Source organism: Alosa pseudoharengus, unplaced genomic scaffold (genome assembly GCF_046254945.1).
Source record: "Alosa pseudoharengus isolate Yale_2024_CS ecotype anadromous, Long Island Sound unplaced genomic scaffold, YU_APseudo_1.1 YU_APseudo_1.1_scf_14, whole genome shotgun sequence".
In the NCBI taxonomy this organism is placed as follows: Eukaryota; Metazoa; Chordata; class Actinopteri; order Clupeiformes; family Clupeidae; genus Alosa; species Alosa pseudoharengus.
Genome location: NW_027468609.1, coordinates 15,460,796 through 15,479,820, shown reverse-complemented (window position 1 = coordinate 15,479,820; position 19,025 = coordinate 15,460,796). Strand labels below are relative to the sequence as shown.

General features: G+C 40.8%; 1 protein-coding gene across 1 annotated transcript in view; it reads right to left on the bottom strand.

Annotated features, from left to right (window-relative positions):
• Positions 1 to 1,191: 1,191 nt before the first annotated feature.
• Positions 1,192 to 19,025, bottom strand: part of prnpb (prion protein b) — an 18,582-nt gene continuing 748 nt past the window's right edge. Inside the window, exon 2 of the mRNA XM_076283959.1 lies at positions 1,192 to 4,990. Coding sequence (XP_076140074.1) covers positions 3,307 to 4,983 — 1,677 coding nt within the window. The 5' untranslated portion in view covers positions 4,984 to 4,990 and the 3' untranslated portion in view covers positions 1,192 to 3,306. The remainder of the gene's footprint in view (positions 4,991 to 19,025) is intronic.

The following is a 19,025-nucleotide window of genomic DNA, read 5'->3' as shown; positions in this document are numbered from 1 at the left end:
ACTCGTTTTTTGAGGTTTCAATAGTTCTACTACACATCATCAGCACCTGGAAAAAAGGGCTGTGCACAGGGATTTTGAACTTTATATTCTTTATTATGTTCATTCATATTTTCATTCAGTCAGTCTTCGTGGGTCTGACTCGCGTGTGCTACTGATGTCCTTTTAGCACTGAAAGCCTCTCAGATCTGATGATCTCTACCAACCCATCCCTCTACTTGTGGCACTCCCTCCCTGAACACAGTGGTCTCCTGGCAACAGAGCACCTCCTCTGCTTTTGGTGCTTCCCTACTTTCTAGCTGCAGTGCAATAAGTAGATGCCATATTGGGTCTTGACATATTCACAGGAATCCCTAGAAATGGAATATGCATGTTGTTTTATCCAATATTAGTTGTGCAGATGTATAGTCCATCTTATACACACCCATTGAAGCAACAAAAGAAAATGCAAAAAAAGAGACTTTTGTGTAATTATTCCATATTTTGTGTAGCATTCTATATAAGAACCCCTGACATACATTCCAAATAGTCTACAAGAAACCTCAGAGTGATACCTTTCATTTGAGACCAGGATTATGCTTCTACACCAAGAGGTTTCCTCACAGTAAGCCTTTTATTGATAGTATGGATTTTGGGAACCCAAAAGTCCTATGGGGAGTTTCCATAGGGCATTTTACAAAACGCATGAGCATACCTTGGCAAATAATGGTCCAAAGCACTCATTTTTTATTCTATATTGATCTACTTTTGCACACAGCTTCACAAGACCTGATGCTCAATTGTGTTTCTAAGTCATCTCAAGTGGCCTAGAGGGCTGCAATGTGGTCAGTTCAGAGATACTTGTTATCCGGCAGAAATATAAAACAGTATTCTAACCTCTGTGCCAGTACTTCCCACAGCTATTCTGATTGTTCCCTAAGAAACGAAAGGTCTCAGCTTTCTAAAGAGACCAAGCATTTAATTGTAGGCCAAACTAGGTGGGAACAGTGGCCTCTGAAGTAGGCACAGTGCAATTTCAAGGGGGAAAAGCCTACAAATGCCCATCCCATATGAGAACACATTACAGATGGAAGGAATTGACACTTTTCTCCCCTTGAGTGGTAAATGTGTTCGAGGTAACAAAAAAAACTAAACTTAAAAAAAACTAAAGACATAATCTATAATAATGACAGGAAATAGCTCTGATATTTTTTTTAAAACTGCTTTATTATGGGGGTCATAGTCTAAATACATCATAAGCCTACATGAATCAAGAAGAATTTCAAAGGATTCATGTGACAGAATAGGCAAAGATTTGCAAAGACAGGCAAACCAACACCTTTCGACCATTTCCAGTTACTGAACATTTTAATTTGAACAAGCAAAAATATTTGAGCAAGAACAATATTGGGGATGATGAAGAATGGCTGTCTAACAGTACCACTGGACGCAGGCACAGAAGAGATATTCCACATTTACAGACAACCAGCACAAGTCCACATCAACGTTAACTTTTGACCTTTGACCTTGTGTTGTAAATACAGGTTTTTAGTATCTTCATGTATGCCCCCCTCCCCAATTACTCTGTTTTATTTTTTATCAGGAAACTAAGTGCACTTATGTGGAAGTGTAGAGAGTTAGCCTATACACCAGAGTCTGCCTGAACTGTAAATCATGAATCATCTAAGCCACCTACATTTAAACTCATTTTGATCTAAATTATAATCAAAATATTAGAGGTGCGAGATGAGTATTTAGTGAGGAGTAATGATTGCGATATTAAAAGAGACATTAGCATTCGTTACTACCATATGTCGTTGGTATACCTGTAAGCAGAAAAGCCATGCAATCATGACAGCACCTTAGCAAAATATGCAAAAAGTAGTCTCTAGCACAGCAGAAAAGTAGAACATGTTGTGGAACCGAGCAGTTCTCCTGTGTCCTAGCAGGAGTGTGGTGCTTGCTTAATGAGAGTAAAGCCATTGACAGAACATGTGAGAACATGCGCTCTGCGTACTCGGCTGTCACATTGAGTATACACCATGCATGCCGTGAGTGAGATACTTCATATCTCTGCCTGTTTCCTTAGGCTCTGTATATGTTAGGAGGCCAGGGCTTATTATGGTCTACGCTGGAATCATCTTCAGACATTCCTAAATCTACCAAACTAGCCTTTATCAGTGTCTTATTACACGGCTCTTCAGAGTGCTGCAGAAAGTTCCATTCATATGAATGGGCCTTCCCAAGGTTCGGAAGTCTGTTAAATCTATATAATCACCGGCAAAGTATATAATCACCGCTGTCAATGGCAATGGGTTTTGTGTTCGTTTGGTGCTGTTTTGTTTTGTTTTGGGTCTGTTCTCCCTGTCGGCACTTATTTTCTGATAATTACCGGCGGACAATACATTATCCCTTACAGTATATCCCAGTATATAATGACCGCTGTCAAGGGCAACTGGTTTTGTGCTTCTGATTAACATCTTTCATATCACTCTGCAATGGAATTTCATTGAAAGTGAAAGTCAGCTAGTAATACGTTGCCACGCAACACCTGAAACTGTCAAGTTCTATCTGTGTGGCGAACTATTTATTTTTGTTATTTTGAAGCAAAAACCCCTCCGCTGTGCGTGGGGTTCTGTTCGCCCTGTCGGGACTTATTTTCCAATAATTAACAGCGGACAATACATTAACCTTTACTTGTTAACTACTATGATTGATGCATTATTATCATTGTTACATCAGTAGCACAAACATACTATGAGACAGCAATCCGTTTCAGTTGCAAAATCACATTTTTCAAAAATACCACAAGACAAGACACAAGTAAGGAACACCTTATAGGTAAAATAACTAAAGTCCATGTACGTGATCAATGTGAACATGAGTGACACTAAGGATATGGGGAAAGCAGGGGTTCATTAAAAAACATTACGTTCATGTCAGTGCAGTTTTGCAGAGTGGAATCAATGCAATAACATAAACATAGAAACCCATTAATATCAATAAGTCAAACTGAACACAACACTTCAGGACAACGTGCCCTCAGACTTACAACCACTTCATGCTAGCTGAATCATCCATCCGCAGAGTATATCATGGAACAATACACACACACACACACACACACACACACACACACACACACATAGTGTATACATATATACAGTACATATTCTCACACACACGCACTCTCTCACTATCTGACACATACACATCTCTCTCTCATACACATACAGAGACACACACACACATTCTCTCTCTCTCTCTCCCTCTGACACACACACACACTCTCTCTTTCACACACACACTCTCTTCTCACTGCCTGCTTCCTCACTGCAGTAGGACGTTGCTGGAGAGCAGCATGACGGAGGTGGTGAGGAGCAGAGCGAGGGGTCGTCCGCTGGTGTCGCCGTGGTTGAGTGGCTCCTGGACCTGGCTCTGCTTCTGCAGGAACTGCTCCGAGTACGCCATGTAGAGCTCCATGCAGCGCCGCGATTTCAGCTGGTCAATCAGCGCCGGGTAGCCCACCTCCACGATGCTGACGGTGTCGTGGTCGCCGTCGGCAACACCGCGCCGCCTTCGTCTGACGCCCACTGCCGCGCCTGCATCCGCCTCAGGAGCCTCAGACGCCACGACGGCACTCTTCTCTGGGTCAGTACTGCCCAGAGTGCCGTTAGCGTTAGCATCTGCAAGCAGACTGCTCATGTCTAGATCTTTACGAGTCTCACTGGTGCTGGAGGGCTGATTGTTCTGTAGATTGCTTCTGTCTGGGTCTTCCTTTCTCTCTTCGGTGTCTAATAGCTGATCACTCTGTAGATTGCTCTGGTCTGATGGCTGATCGCTCTGTAGATTGCTCGTGTCTGATGGCTGATCGCTCTGTAGATTGCTCGTGTCTGAGCTGCGTCCGTCCTGCTTGAGGAGGTCAGTGCGCTTCATGCAGCTCTCCATATACTGATCGTACTGCTGGAAGCTCTTGTCGGCCTTCGGCGGCGTCTTGTAGGCGTACTCACGGTAGTCGTTGTCGTCTGTGGAGCGCTCGCCGTAGCGCTCGTACATGTAGCGATTGTATTGCTGCTCCTCCATGGGGCTGCGGAAGCCAAAGTGGGGCCGCGGGAAGCGTCCGAGACCGTAGCCCACCGCCATGCCCGCCACCGCCCCGACGCCTGCCGCCAGCATGGCCTTCTTGGCAAAGCCCTGGGACTTTTGGTTGGGCATGTAGCCGTTGCTCTGCACGGAGCGGGCGAAGGAAGAGCCGCCCGTGCCGCCATAGCCGTAACCTCCTCCGTACCGAGGGCTTAAGATCTTATTGTTTGGGTTCCAGTTGGTTTGCCCACCACCCCCATACCCGCCTCCATACCCACCCCCATACCCGCCTCCATACCCTCCCCCTGCTCCAGGGTACTGTTGGTTGGGGTACCCGCCTCTACCCGGGTACTGTTGGTTTGGGTACCCTCCAGCACCAGGGTACTGTTGGTTGGGGTACCCGCCTCTACCCGGGTACTGTTGGTTGGGGTAACCACCCGCTCCGGGGTACTGTTGGTTCGGAGTCCCTCCTCTGCCCGGGTACTGTTGGTTGGGGTACCCTCCGGCACCAGGGTACTGTTGGTTGGGGGAACCACCCGCGCCGGGGTACTGTTGGTTCGGAGTCCCTCCTCTGCCCGGGTACTGTTGGTTGGGGGAACCACCCGCTCCAGGGTACTGCTGGTTTGTGTTCCCGCCATAACTGGTTCCTCCCCTGCCGGGGTTCTGCTGGTTTGTGTTGGTCCCGGCCCCCGGATAGGTACCCCCTTTGGGGTAGGGGTTTGGTTGGTTTGGCTGGGCGGGCTGTCTGGGGTAATTAGCTTGGGTCTTCGTCCTAGGCGAGGTGGACGATGGTTTGTTGGAGGAGGACGTTTTGGTTTTGGAGGAGGATGAGCTCTTCTTGCCCCATGCCCACGCTGGGTCGGTCAGCAGCAGCACCAGCAGAACCAGGGGCAGAACTGGCACATGACACGCCCGTCTCTTCATGTTGGACCTAAACATGAACACACACACAAAAATAATCACAACGATTAAAGGTGCAGCCGGCGATTAGAAAAGAAGATGTATTTGTTTATTTTTATATCTAAATTTATAACGTACAATATATTTTAACGAAGGACCAAACGAAACACCTCTCCATTCAGAAAGAAGAGAAACTCCAAACATGTTTTTTGTGTCTCCGCACTGCTATCTCTCTCACTCTCATAGCAAAACCACACCTCCTGTCTAGCTTTTGCACTTTAGCTGTTTATTTGTTTACCTGTTTACTCTTTACTTCTGCACTGTTTACCTGTTTACATTGACTGCACTGCACTGTTTACCCCTATTTACATTTGCTCCTGCACTGTTTCACCAATGCCCTTGCACTGCTAACACTCAAAACTGCACAATATATTTATTTTTTTATATTCTGCTAAATGACAATAAAGTTGAATCTAATCTAATCTAAAAAAAGCATGACTCTGGGGGGGGAGGTTTACCAGTGTACAACCCCAAATCAGAAAAAGTTGGGGCGTTGTGTAGAATGCAAATGAAACAAACAATAATATACAAATCTCATAAAACCACATTTAGCTACAAAAAGGACATAGACAACATATAAAATGGTGTTGTAAATGTTGTAAAATTGACTATCTAATGGGAAATATATGTTAATTTTGAATTTGATGCCTGCAACATGTTTACCTCTGTGCTGCTTCACCTCTTCATTTAACAACATTAGAAATTGTGGAGACCAGTTGCTAGAGTTTTGAGAATTAAATGTTGTCCCATTCCTGCCTGATATAGGATTTCAGCTGCTCAACAGGTTTAGGTGTTCTTAATCATGTCATTATTCGACAATGTACCTAATTTGACAGGTCTGGACTGTAGACACCTAGACTCTACCTCTATGGAGAAACACTTTAAATATGTGCAGAATTCATTTTGGCATTGTTTTCCTGAAATATTCCAGGGGCCCTATCATGACATTCTAAAGTGCATCGTCACTCGTCAAACGTCTATTCAAATTTAGTAGGATGTCCAGTTCACATTGGGAGGGGTTTCGTTCTCAAAAGTGGAGCGCATGGCGTAACAAGGTGTTCCTAGGTCTTTTAATCAGTCATATGGGTGTGTTTGGGGCGTAACATCATTTTAAACCAATGAGAATGACATCTGTCATTCCCTTTAACGGCGCAATGCGCGATATGTCAAATAAATGCATCGGTATTTTGGCATTCAACGGCGCATTTGAAGGAGGCTGCTTGCGAGACCGTATGGAATAGTCATTCTTAAACCATGCTTTACTAAAACCTAGCATAGCCTTCCTTCACGCATTTGCACTCGTCTATTATTTGAACTCATTGGCAAAGTGAAACTAACTTCACCAAGGAGTCAGTCAACGACAAGACAGTTATATGCAGTTACTTTCACTATTGACTGACAATGGGTTACCATCGAAAACATAGGCTGGAAAAAGCAACACTTACCCTAATGTTGCTCAAATGACTGAATAAAACAACATTTATCCTGCAGAGGAGTTGCTTATATCTCGTGACAGTGCGTCTTCAGCTGTGCTCCATACGTGTCTCTCGCCTCTCCCCTAATCACTTTTAACCGTCATTACCAATTTGCAAATGATGGTGAATAACTACTCATCATGAGATGTACAGTATTTCGTAATATCTTTATTCTAATTATGTTTCCCATTGTAATCGTGCAATTTGTAATGCTTTGCATGGACGTGCGCTGGTGTGCTTTCATGAATGATAGAAGGATGGTGCACCTGCCAATGGGCTATATTTTGGGGCACCAGCGCATGGCGTACAGTTCGTTTTTCAGTCGCGCAAAGTTGAATTCGGTATTTTGCACCTTTATTTTTTAAGCATTGCGCCCAGGGGTGTGGCAATTAACAACCTAGGGAGGGACCTGGCGCATTATCTAAAAATCGCTATCATACACCACCTAAACCTGGTCAGACGTCAATGGCGAGTTGTTCATATGCTATTTTAAGAGCGCATGTCAACAGTCATATTGGCAGGTGCACCATCCTTCTATCATTCATGAACGCACACCAGCGCACGTCCATGCAAAGCATTACAAATTGCACGATTACAATGGGAAACATAATTAGAATAAAGATATTACGAAATACTGTACATCTCATGATGAGTAGTTATTCACCATGATTTGCAAATTGGTAATGACGGTTAAAAGTGATTAGGGGAGAGGCGAGAGACACATATGGAGCACAGCTGAAGACGCACTGTCACGAGATATAAGCAACTCCTCTGCAGGATAAATGTTGTTTTATTCAGTCATTTGAGCAACATTAGGGTAAGTGTTGCTTTTTCCAGCCTATGTTTTCGATGGTAACCCATTGTCAGTCAATAGTGAAAGTAACTGCATATAACTGTCTTGTCGTTGACTGACTCCTTGGTGAAGTTAGTTTCACTTTGCCAATGAGTTCAAATAATAGACGAGTGCAAATGCGTGAAGGCTATGCTAGGTTTTAGTAAAGCATGGTTTAAGAATGACTATTCCATACGGTCTCGCAAGCAGCCTCCTTCAAATGCGCCGTTGAATGCCAAAATACCGATGCATTTATTTGACATATCGCGCATTGCGCCGTTAAAGGGAATGACAGATGCCATTCTCATTGGTTTAAAATGATGTTACGCCCCAAACACACCCATATGACTGATTAAAAGACCTAGGAACACCTTGTTACGCCATGCGCTCCACTTTTGAGAACGAAACCCCTCCCAATGTGAACTGGACATCCTACTAAATTTGAATAGACTTTTGACGAGTGACGATGCACTTTAGAATGTCATGATAGGGCCCAATATGACTGTTGACATGCGCTCTTAAAATAGCATATGAACAACTCGCCATTGACCTCTGACCAGGTTTAGGTGGTGTATGATAGCGATTTTTAGATAATGCGCCAGGTCCCTCCCTAGGTTGTTAATTGCCACACCCCTGGGCGCAATGCTTAAAAAATAAACGTGCAAAATAACGAATTCAACTTCAAGCTGGTGAATAACGAACTTTACGCCATGCGCTGGTGACCCAAAATATAGCCCCAGGTCTTCCCTGAAAAAGGCTTTGCCTGGATTGCAGTATATGTTGCTCAAAACCTGTATATCATTCATAATCGATTGTCTCTTGCCAGATATGCAATATCTCCATGTTGTAACACTAATGCACCACCACACCGTCATAGTTAGATAGTTGAATAAGCCTTCTCCTCTTTAGCCCAGATGAGTCCATTATTAAAAAAAAAAGAATTGATCATTTTGATTGGTCTAATCACAGGACATTTTTCCATTTTACCTTAGTCCATTTTCAATGAGCTCAGGCCCAGATCAGTCCATGTTGAAGCAGCTCAGGCCCAGATAAGATGGTGGTATTTCTGTATCATTTCTAAATACCATTTATTCCTTTGCATGGAAAAGTTCACACTAGCATTTGTGAATTGAGCATCAAACTGTGCACATAGACAAGGTTTATCGGAAGTTTTCCTGAGCCCATACAATGATCTTCTTTAGAGAAACTGGTCTGGTTTTAATGCAGTGCCATCTGAGGTCCAAAAGACCATGGCCATCCAATATTGTTTTTCAGCTCTGTTCCTTGTTTGTAAAGATTTCTCTGGATTCTCAGATATTTTATTTATTTTTTCATAATATTTTAATGATATTATGTACTGTAGACGATGAAATCCCCAAATACCTCGCAATTTCATGTTAAGAAGCATTATAATTATATTGTTTCATAATTTACCCACACAGGTTTACACAAAGTGACATCTTTACTTCTAAGGGACTTTGTCTCTCTGTGATGCTTTTTGATACCCAATCATGTTTCCAGTTAGCCTGGAAAATCCAGACCCTGGTAATCTAGAAAGATTAAGGGTCTGGCCACGAACAATGTAATGGCCCAACTCGAGGGGCGGCACCAAGCATGCATTTGAAAATCTCACTGCAAGCAATTGGATAACACTAGACCAATGTTTACTCTGAATGATTCCGGACTTCGACGCAATTGGATAACACTACGATCAATGTGTACTGACCTCCAACGTTGCAGCGATGTCGTCATCAGTTTAGCTCGACTCTGGCCCGCCTATATCAGATACGCTGATTTGATTGGTTTCACGGGATGCAAGGGGTAAAAGTAACGTGCATCATTGTTCATTGCCAGAGTGTCTTGCAGAGACAATTCCATTGTGCTCTCGCGAGAACTCTGGATTTCCAGGGTAGTTTCCAGTTACCCTAATTAGAAATATTCCTCCTTTTGTTTTCATCATTACACAACTTTTTCAGCATTTTGTAGCCCCCGTCCCAACTTTTTTTGAAACATGTTGCTGGTATCACTTTCAAAATATCGATGAAATAGTCAAATTGGTTATTCTCAACATGTGATATGTTATCTGTGTCCTTTTTGCATCTTAATATGAGTTTATGAGATTTACAGATTAACACATTTTGTTTTTATTTGCATTTTACACAACGTCCCAAACTTTTCTGATTTGGGGTTGTACATACTGCACAGCTACGGATCAGCTGGCTACCGTTTCATCATGAAGAAGCAACAGACTGCTGAGAGCCCAGCTGTTTACCCAGGGACCACAGACGCAAATTAGCTGTATAACTCTGGCACAGGAGTTGTACTGTAGATAGCCCCTGTAAAATAAACCAATAAACCTAAATCTAAACCCAACCTTTATAAGCCCTTAGAAAGGTCCTCCCTTTGCTCCTAAATGGTGACTTTGATTTTAATTTTTTAACCTGAATATTGGCAGCCAGAATTTGTGAGGTATTTTATAACAGTATTTTGGGAAGGTGAGTTCATTTGAACTTTAAATGCTGTAATTATTGTTTTGTTTTTCCGAATGAAATGTAGGTCCTCCTATGTTGGACTTCAGGCATATAATTGTACTTCCCTAGGAACACCGCCAGGGACTAAAGAGGCTGTACTTTAGCTCTCTTTCATGTTTCTGTCTTTTCTCCCTCTCTCTTTCTCTCACAGTGTCTGGTAGTGGGTTGTTTTCTGAACTGAATGGCTCCCTTTATGTGGACAAATCTATTCAAGGCCTCGCAGTGCTGACAGAAAGTAAATTCTCACAGACAGAATGAGCTTTGTCGATTAATTGTTTGAGACCTACAGGGAAATTATGTTTTGACATACACTAGGGTGACCACCGCCTCTGGACAAAAGGACCAAAGTGTCTGCTCATAGGCTAGAGAAGAAGGGTTTGATAGTCATAAGTGTTTAAAGCAATTGAATTGAACATTCAACATAAAATGTTAGAACCTTGAATTGTTGCAGAACGGAATCTTTTTTTTTTTTTTAAGTATATTTTTTGGGCTTTTTATGATAGGACAGTGGAGAGTGACAGGAAGCGAATGGGAGAGAGAGCAGGGGTGGGATCTGGAAAGGACCATGGGGCGGGAATCGAACCCGGGTCACCGGCGTACGGTGCAGGAGCCACAGCCAGTTGCGCTGCAGCTGGAGCCCAGAATGGAATCTTATGTTAGAATTAAGCAATAAGTCCCGAGAGGCCGTAGGTTATACTGATTCTACAACAGCTAAGGGGCACTGTTAACCCCCTAGCCTGGGTGCCAGCCGAACTTAGTCCCGCCCACAACATTTGAGGTCGGGAAGTTCGGCCTGGCATTGCTCCGTTGTAGAGTAACTATGCTCGCCCAAATCTGGCGGACCAATCAAATCGGGCTTTACGATGATGGACAGGTGAGCAACAGCGCCTCGTCTATCACGTCATCTGAGCGCGCTTGTTTGCAACAAAAACACTGTGGCTAGAAGGAGACAGATGGAAAATGTATATTATTTCAATGAAGTTTGTGACATGTTGTTCCCTCGTTCGTTTGAAATCTGATTGACCACCTGTTCGGGATTTGAGACAGCCTTTCCCAGCTGTTTATAACATGTTTGTAGCATATCAGTCAACAGAGTAATTTTTAAAAACATAGGGGATATAGGCTAGGCTATCAGATTTTTCCTAATACCCTACTACGTATCTCTTAGATTTCACTAATGAGTGTTGTAGGAGATATTGACAGCACAATAACTTTTACAAAAGACCAGAAAACAATGTTAAGGCATTTGTGGAGAAGAAGGATGGTTTGTGTGTTCTTCCTACACCTCACGGTAAGCTATTTCGTTGCTCTGATTGGTTAGGTCTATCCAATATCCTCTGTATCGGTTGAAACACGCCCCATTATTACGTCCCAATGGGGCAGTATCAGACTCATATTCTGACTAGAATTGAGTATGGCTATGTCAGGCTAAAAACGCCCCTTAGCTTTTGTAGAATCAGTGTAACCTACGGACTCGATTGGCTTATTGCTTTTCTAAAACTGTTACTATAAATACCTGGCAAAGTTTCATAAAGTAAAGGCACAGCAACTAGAAATATAACGAGTTATTCCTAGATAATCATTCTTCCGCTAAGAAATCCTGTATATTTCCTCTATCTGAATCAGTGGCGATTCTAGACATTTTTAACAAGGGTGGCACTAGTGAGACACTGATTAATTCAAGGGTGGCATGAGGCAAAACATCCAGATAAACAGAAACAGGCTCAAGATGTGAAATTAGTACAAATACATTAGGGAAACCAGGCACCAAACACCATACTCATAAATTGAAGGACAAAAAAACACAAATGAAAAAATATGCCACCCAATTATTTGCCTGAAGAAGACCCAGCAGGGTCTTGCATTAAATAATTGGGAGTCAAAGCAGTGTTGCGGACATTATATTTTTTCAATTGAGTATAGTTTTCTTTTGTCCTGCACCTGCCAGAAGGTGGGATGTGCACACTATAACTGTTTGCAAAAAAACACAAATACCTTACTCACATAAAATTCCTTTGTATTTGAATAAAATGCAAATACAAATAAACAAACATACAGTATTTAAGTTCATTATCTAAGTTGTCTGTCACTGGGCTATGCTGTGCTAAAACAAATTCCATCATAGGGATATTAAAATATATTCCATTCTATTTTATTCTATTAAATGAAGATATACAAATATACTCATCCAAGACATTTTCCCCCACAATAACTTATGCTATCTATGGCCATCTATTTTTGTAGCTGTTAAAGTAATTTGACCTGCTTTTTTGTCTATAATATTCTATTGATATTATTGTTATTATTACTATTTTGATTAATATTGAGGATCATATTGGCCAATGAAGGTCCAGGGGTGCTGTTAAACACCTTAACAGAGCAAGCAGGGCTCGCCTTCTGTCTAACTCAGCTAGGTGACTTAAGCATTGGCTACCTGCATATCACTTCACTACTTGACAGTACCCTGCATCAGGGCCATCCCTAAGTAGCACTGCAGCCAACAGAGTGTAGCACTGTAGCTGCCTGGCTGCTCTAGCTGTTGGCAGGGATGTGCAAAAATACATCAAAATGTATTTTAAAATTGTATCAAAATAAACTATAAAATACAGTACCCTCCGGAATTATTGGCACCTTTGGTAAAGTTGACTAAAAACAGGTATAAAAAGTAATCTGTTGGTGATTTATTGTAATCTCACAATGAAAACAATGAAGAAAAATCCACCCAAATGTATTCTGGAAAAGGAAAATCTCATAAAGAAATAAATATTTTTAACAAAAAGGCGTTGCTCACAAATATTGGCACCCCTAGAAAAATCTTATATACAAAACCTAACAGAAGCATTATCCTATCTAATTTCAACTTATTTAAGTTAATCAGAGTGTCTTTGAACTTTCAGAAGTAGTTCATGACATTCTTTTTCATTAAGGTATGAAAATAAAGTGACACAGAGGCTAAATCCTCTAGTCATTTTTCAACATTGGAAAGACAAGAGAATCTAAATAAAAAACAAAGCGTGTTGACATTTGTAAGTCAGGAGATGTCTATAAAAACTAGGTACTTTGATGGCTATATTTACAGTTAAAACATTGATTAACAGGTTGTAATCAAATGGAAATGTGACAAACATGCTTGGACCAAGACCCATGGTTATCTTGTCCCAACGCACATTATGGAGGATGGTAAGATAGGCAAAACATTTCATCTTGGGGTCACCAAGTCCCCCAAAAAATCTTCAAAAGTGACCTCACTGTTAATAGATTATTTAGAGGGCATGCCAGGTAAAGGCCTGTCCAGTCATTTAATTACCAATGTAAACGGCAGGAGTTACTGAATGGTACAGTGACTTTGTCTGGAAGTGTGGTCTATTGTCTGGAAGTGTGTCTATTGTCAGATGAAATGAATATTGCGCTTTCTAGCTAGAAACACTTTAGGTGTGTTTGGCGTACATAGAACAACGACTATACTGAAAAGAACCCCATACCTAATGAGAATTATGGTGGAGGGGCTGTGCTATTGTGGGGCTGTTTTTATTCCCAAAGGCCTTAGGAACCTAATTACGGTGCATGGTATCATGAACACCAAGAAAAACCTGAACATTTTCAAAGCAAATCTGTCAATCTCTGCCAAGACATTAAAAGTTGGTCATGATTGGACCATTCATCAGGTCAATGAACCAAAGCAAACTTCCAGATCAAAACAAATATGGTTTACTGAACACAAAATCAAGCTTCAGCCATTGCCATCTCAGTCCCCTGATCTAAACTCTATAGAAAAACAGTGGGGTTTTATAGACAGTACCTTAAGGAATTTTACCGTTCGACGCCATCTTGAATTTAGTCACGATAAGTCGAGTGACGAGTACGAACGAACAGGTATGATAAGGGATCAGATTCCAAAAATAATTCAGTGGAAATGCATGGATTCAGTTGCTTCCAGTAGCAGGAACTGGAATCCATGCATTTCCATGGAATTATTTTTGGAATCTGATCCCTTATCATACCTGTTCGTTCGTACTCGTCGCTCGACTTATCGTGACTAAATTCAAGTTGGCGTGGAACATTAGCCAGCGGCAGCGGCAAGCGTAACACAGCGCTCAGACCATAATAAGTTATATCTCATTCCTATGGTAATACAAACGGTTTGCCTTAACTGACAATTGAATGCACTCGCGTTGCGCTTTGAAAGTTGAACCAAGTTCAATGCTCAGCTTCTTCGACGTTTGCCGCAGGCTAATGTGATCACCTAAGGGTGGAGGTTACATGTGGGTTGACCACTGAACAGACTCTGAAAAGGAGGTGACTTTTGTCTAAAAGTGTGGACAAATAGGCCAAAATTAGGACACCCCCACATTTTTGCTCATTTCAGTGACCATTCTAACAGGTTACAGCAACCAAATTGCCCCTGTCATATGCGTGTCTCAGACGCAGCTCAAACCGCACTGCAACCATGACCCAGCTAGAGAAATGAAAAGGCACCTACTTTTCCCGCTTGACACAAACGCTTCCGTGCAGATATACATTGAAAAGACAGCTGATGGTCTTAATTTGTGTTTAAAAGGAGAAAGTGGAGGTCATATGAAGGTTTAAAAGGAGAACACTTGTGTCTAGGAGTGACAACAAATGGGCCAAAATGAGGAAACGCCAATTTATTTGCTTATTGACCTATTCCCATTGGGGGAGGGGGGTTTGGGTTGCTGACAGTAAAAACATCAACAACAACATGCCACAAGCCGTCTTTGCTCTTAATGGAATGGCAGATGGTGCTTTCATTGGTTTAATGGATGTTACCACTGCCACTGTAACAGTAGCAAAAGTGGACTAGACAGACACACCCTAAATGCACTTACACACTTCAGACCATGCTTTTCACATCGTCAAAATAGGGCCCTTAAAGGGACTGGGAAGGAAAAGTGCATAATATAAGGTTACGTCAATACTCTCTTATGACTTATGGCTTGACGATGAAACCCACCTTTTTCCCCTTGCTTTTAGCTCTGTCTAAATTACTCTCTGGTTGTCTTATCCTTACTGGCCTTATTTTATTGTTATTTATTTATTTTTCTTGATTTAAGTGTTATCTTATTTTGGCCTTTTTAGTAACCCTTTTATGTATTTATTTGCCTATTTATTTATTTATTCTATGCTTTATCTCTAGTTTAATGGGCATTATATTCTTTATTTCTTGCTTGTGCCATATTGTCATCTTATACCCTTTTATTCTATATCCCCCCATTTCATTTTTTTATTTGCTTGTCAGTCCCCCTCTGTATTTTTTTTTTAAGTTAGCTTTACATAAGAAGCACTTTGGGTCAACTGCTTTTTTTAAATGGGCTATGTAAATAAAATGAGGTAACACTTTACTTGACGGGTGAGTTCATAACACATTCAGCTGTCATAAACTGCACATAAAGCATTCATGAGTGTTTCATGAGTCTTGACTCAACATTCATAACAAACCTTTCATGAATGTGGAAGTCAGAACGACGACAACTTGTCAAAAGAAAAGTCCAACAATCGCAAAGCAGCATTGCCGTTTTTCATTGGACATTCCCAGTAGCAAATGATGAGAAATTATCTGCAAAGGTTACATCATAAAACAAATAATTTTTTATGAAACAAAAATTATTTGCTTGACCATGTTCTGTCTTTTTGGCACTGGAGTAGCCCATTGACTCAGATGTGACGTGATCAGGTAAGAGGTTTGGAACAAAAACGGCAATGCTGCTTTGCGATTGTTGGACTTTTATTTTGACAAGTTGTTGTTGTTCTGTCTTCCACATTCATGAAAGGTTTGGTATGAATGTTGAGTCATGTCTCATGAAACAGTCATGAATGCTTTATGTGCAGTTTAGGACAGTTGCTATGAATGTGTTATGAACTCACCCGTCAAGTAAAGTGTTACCTAAAAGGACTTGATTTGACTTGACTTGACTTGACATTGCCTCTGTCACGTCTGCAGAACGGCTTCATTGTGTGTTGGGCGTAGTGTGTTTCGTTTGGGCGTAGCCTCGTTGATACCAGACCCTTCTCAATTGAGAGTGGGTCTGGAAAAGGTTCACTGACTTACGACTTCCAGCAATTGTATTCGCGAGCCCATGTTTTAGGGACATTGGAAATGGGCTTTAATGGCCTCTTGGCCAGACGGACCTGCAAAGCAAATCCCAAATTTGCAGAAAAGTATTCCCAGGATAATTGTGGTGCTTATCAGGTCTGGAATGTCATCATTTTAGGGGCAAGGGTACTAGGCCTTCGGTTGGGCATATTTGGCAAAGGTCACATGCCAGGGCATCAAGGCCGAACTTTACTATACAGTACATGACCAGTACGTATACAGTATGGGGACCTGAGAGACTACTTTAGTGATGGAAACATCAATGCCTTTTGAAAACCACAGAGGAAAACACATTTTATGTCTTATGGCCAACACAACATAAGAGGTAGAGACAGACTACAACATTAATTCAAATCAATAGACATATTTATTATTATAAGCAATGTTTCATTGACTTATTTGTGGCGGCCCACCACAATATCAACATTGACCACCACACAATGATTTTCCTGGTTGTACTAAATTGTGCTTAAATCTGGTTAGAATCATAACCACACTGCACTAATTTGTTAAAAACTGTTGCATTCAGGATAATTCTGCAAACCTACCACCACAAATAGAATTTAATTATAAACACTGATAATTAATTATATATAGATGCCAGCAAGAGACTTTGTTAAATAGTTGGAAAAATTGCAATGCCTTCGTCTTTTTAAGACTGATCTTAAAAAGTTTTCTGTTGATGATATAATTTTTGTCAAAGACTTGGACTAACTGGATAGACTACTGAAGCAGCAAAAATGTAGGCGATCAAATCAAAACCCAAGGCCTAACCAATAAAAAGCTTTACCGGTTTAAAAAAAGCAGCGTTGTGTGGACGGGCCTGAGTTAAGTTGCTTACTGACAAAGCACACAGGTTAAATTGTTGGCGGTGTTCCAGTAATTTGTTGTTTTGCAGTCTGTCATTTACAGTTTTTCTCAGTCGCTTTGGTGCTATTCTCACATCACTATTAACATTTGCGCAGCAGTTAGTGCATTTCTCAAAACAATTAGTGCAAACTGCAAAACCTAGTGGATGACCTGCAAAAGCACGTCACTTGCTCAAAATGGATAGTCCATTCCTCAAAAGCACGTATTCATGTCAATGAAACTGTCAGTGTCATCAAAATGAGAAGTCTTGACACCATCGTTTATGAACAAGATAGTCAAATGGCTTTGTCATGTTTTCATTATGACAGTTTATTCTCTCAGTGTTTTCCAATGCAAAAAAAAGGGCAGAACTCTGTGACACTACCTGAACATGCTCAAGACAGCACTATGCACTACTTGTACAGCCATTTGAAAACTACAGTAAAGTTACACATTTCTGTAGTTAGGGGAGTAAGTGAGTACAAGACACTGAATACGTACATTTTTACTGTATGTTCTTTGCAATTCTACAGCATTGTGACAGAATTTGATAACTAGTTCAACAATTTTGTATGTAATGACTCAAGCAATGAAATGAAGACTATTAGTTTTATAGGGAACGACTATTCAGTATCCATAAGTATAGTTCATTTTGACTGACATGACATAAGCAAATGATAATGTTAAAAAACAGCAGAGAATTGTATGAAAGCAACTGATACATGTCCAAAAGCATTTGCAATTTGTTCAGAGGAAGGAGAATTTGCTACTATGATGTGCACAAATGACTAAATGTTGTGGAGGTTGAACTAATAGTTATGAGATTTTTCATTCTGATCTGCAAAAAGCACCAAAGCGACTGAGAAAAACTGTAATCATTCTATGTTGTTTTTATGTCTTTTAATATTTGTTTTTCAATATTTTTAACGACTTCCCTTATGCTTTTATGTACTATTACCTTGTATGTTTCATGTTTTCTTTTTTATTCTTTACTTTTTAAACTATTCTTTGACTATTACCCTTCTATGCTTTTATTTGCTATTTCTGTTTGATTTTGTTTATGCAAAGCACATTGTATGACCTCTGTTTATGAAATGTGCTAGGCCTATCTAAATAAACTTGACTTGACTTGACTTGAATACAGACTGACTCATCTATTTGCCTTTTATGTCGGGCCACAATCGATTCATTATTCCATTACTTGACGCAAGAGTGTAATGGCCTGTTAAATAAAACTTAAAATGTCATGTGGATTCTGGGAATGTTAAATTGTCTGATGGGAAGTGGTTTACCCACATGATCTAGGGCAGATTCTCAAGCAGACGTGGTAAAATATAATATAAATGAGTTGTTTGCAATATTGAACAAACTTGTATGCAAATCCAAACAGTTAAGTATAACCTATACCAGACACAATAAGCAAGGTGCAAAGACAATAAGCAAGGTGGTTCAGTGAGTAGGCCTATTGTGTACAGTAGGCCTAATATACTGTTGAAGTAGGTCTACTCTTTTCTCTTTTTAGCTAGGTGGTCCGTGAGGTTTTTTTTATTGGCTAAGTGGTCCTTGGTCTGAAAAAGTTTGAGAGATACTGATCTAGGGAATACAAAGGTGGAGGAATTCACAGACTGAGGCAATACTCCGAAGCATCATGTTGAATCCAGGAAGTGAATTTATATTTCCCTCCACAACTCAGTTGTGATATAACAAAATGCAGTATCTGTACAACACATCAGAAAGTAATACAAATTTGGAGAGGACAATCTTTCTTCTCACATCGTTCCTGAAGGAAGCAACCTCCCCAGGATGATGATGGGACACTTCAGACCATCACAGCATCACATCACATCACATTACATCATATCCCTCCGAACACTTTGACTGTGTAGGCTACTTCACACTACTTCACATCAAACGCCTGAAGCTACTATGGGCAGTGATATTAGGCTATGGTGTAGCTGAATAGGTAAGAGGTATTGATTTCATATATAGGCTATGGCTTTAGCTGCCTCCATTACCATACTGCTCTGCTGGGCTGACTACTACCTACAGCAGCATTACTTTGCAGAAAGAGAGTACGTTATTATTATTATTAATAATATTAATAATAATAATAATGTTATTATTAATAGTAGTAGTAGTAGTAGTAGGCTACTACTACTACTGCTACTCCTTTACTATTATACTAATAATAACAAGGGTGGTGTTGT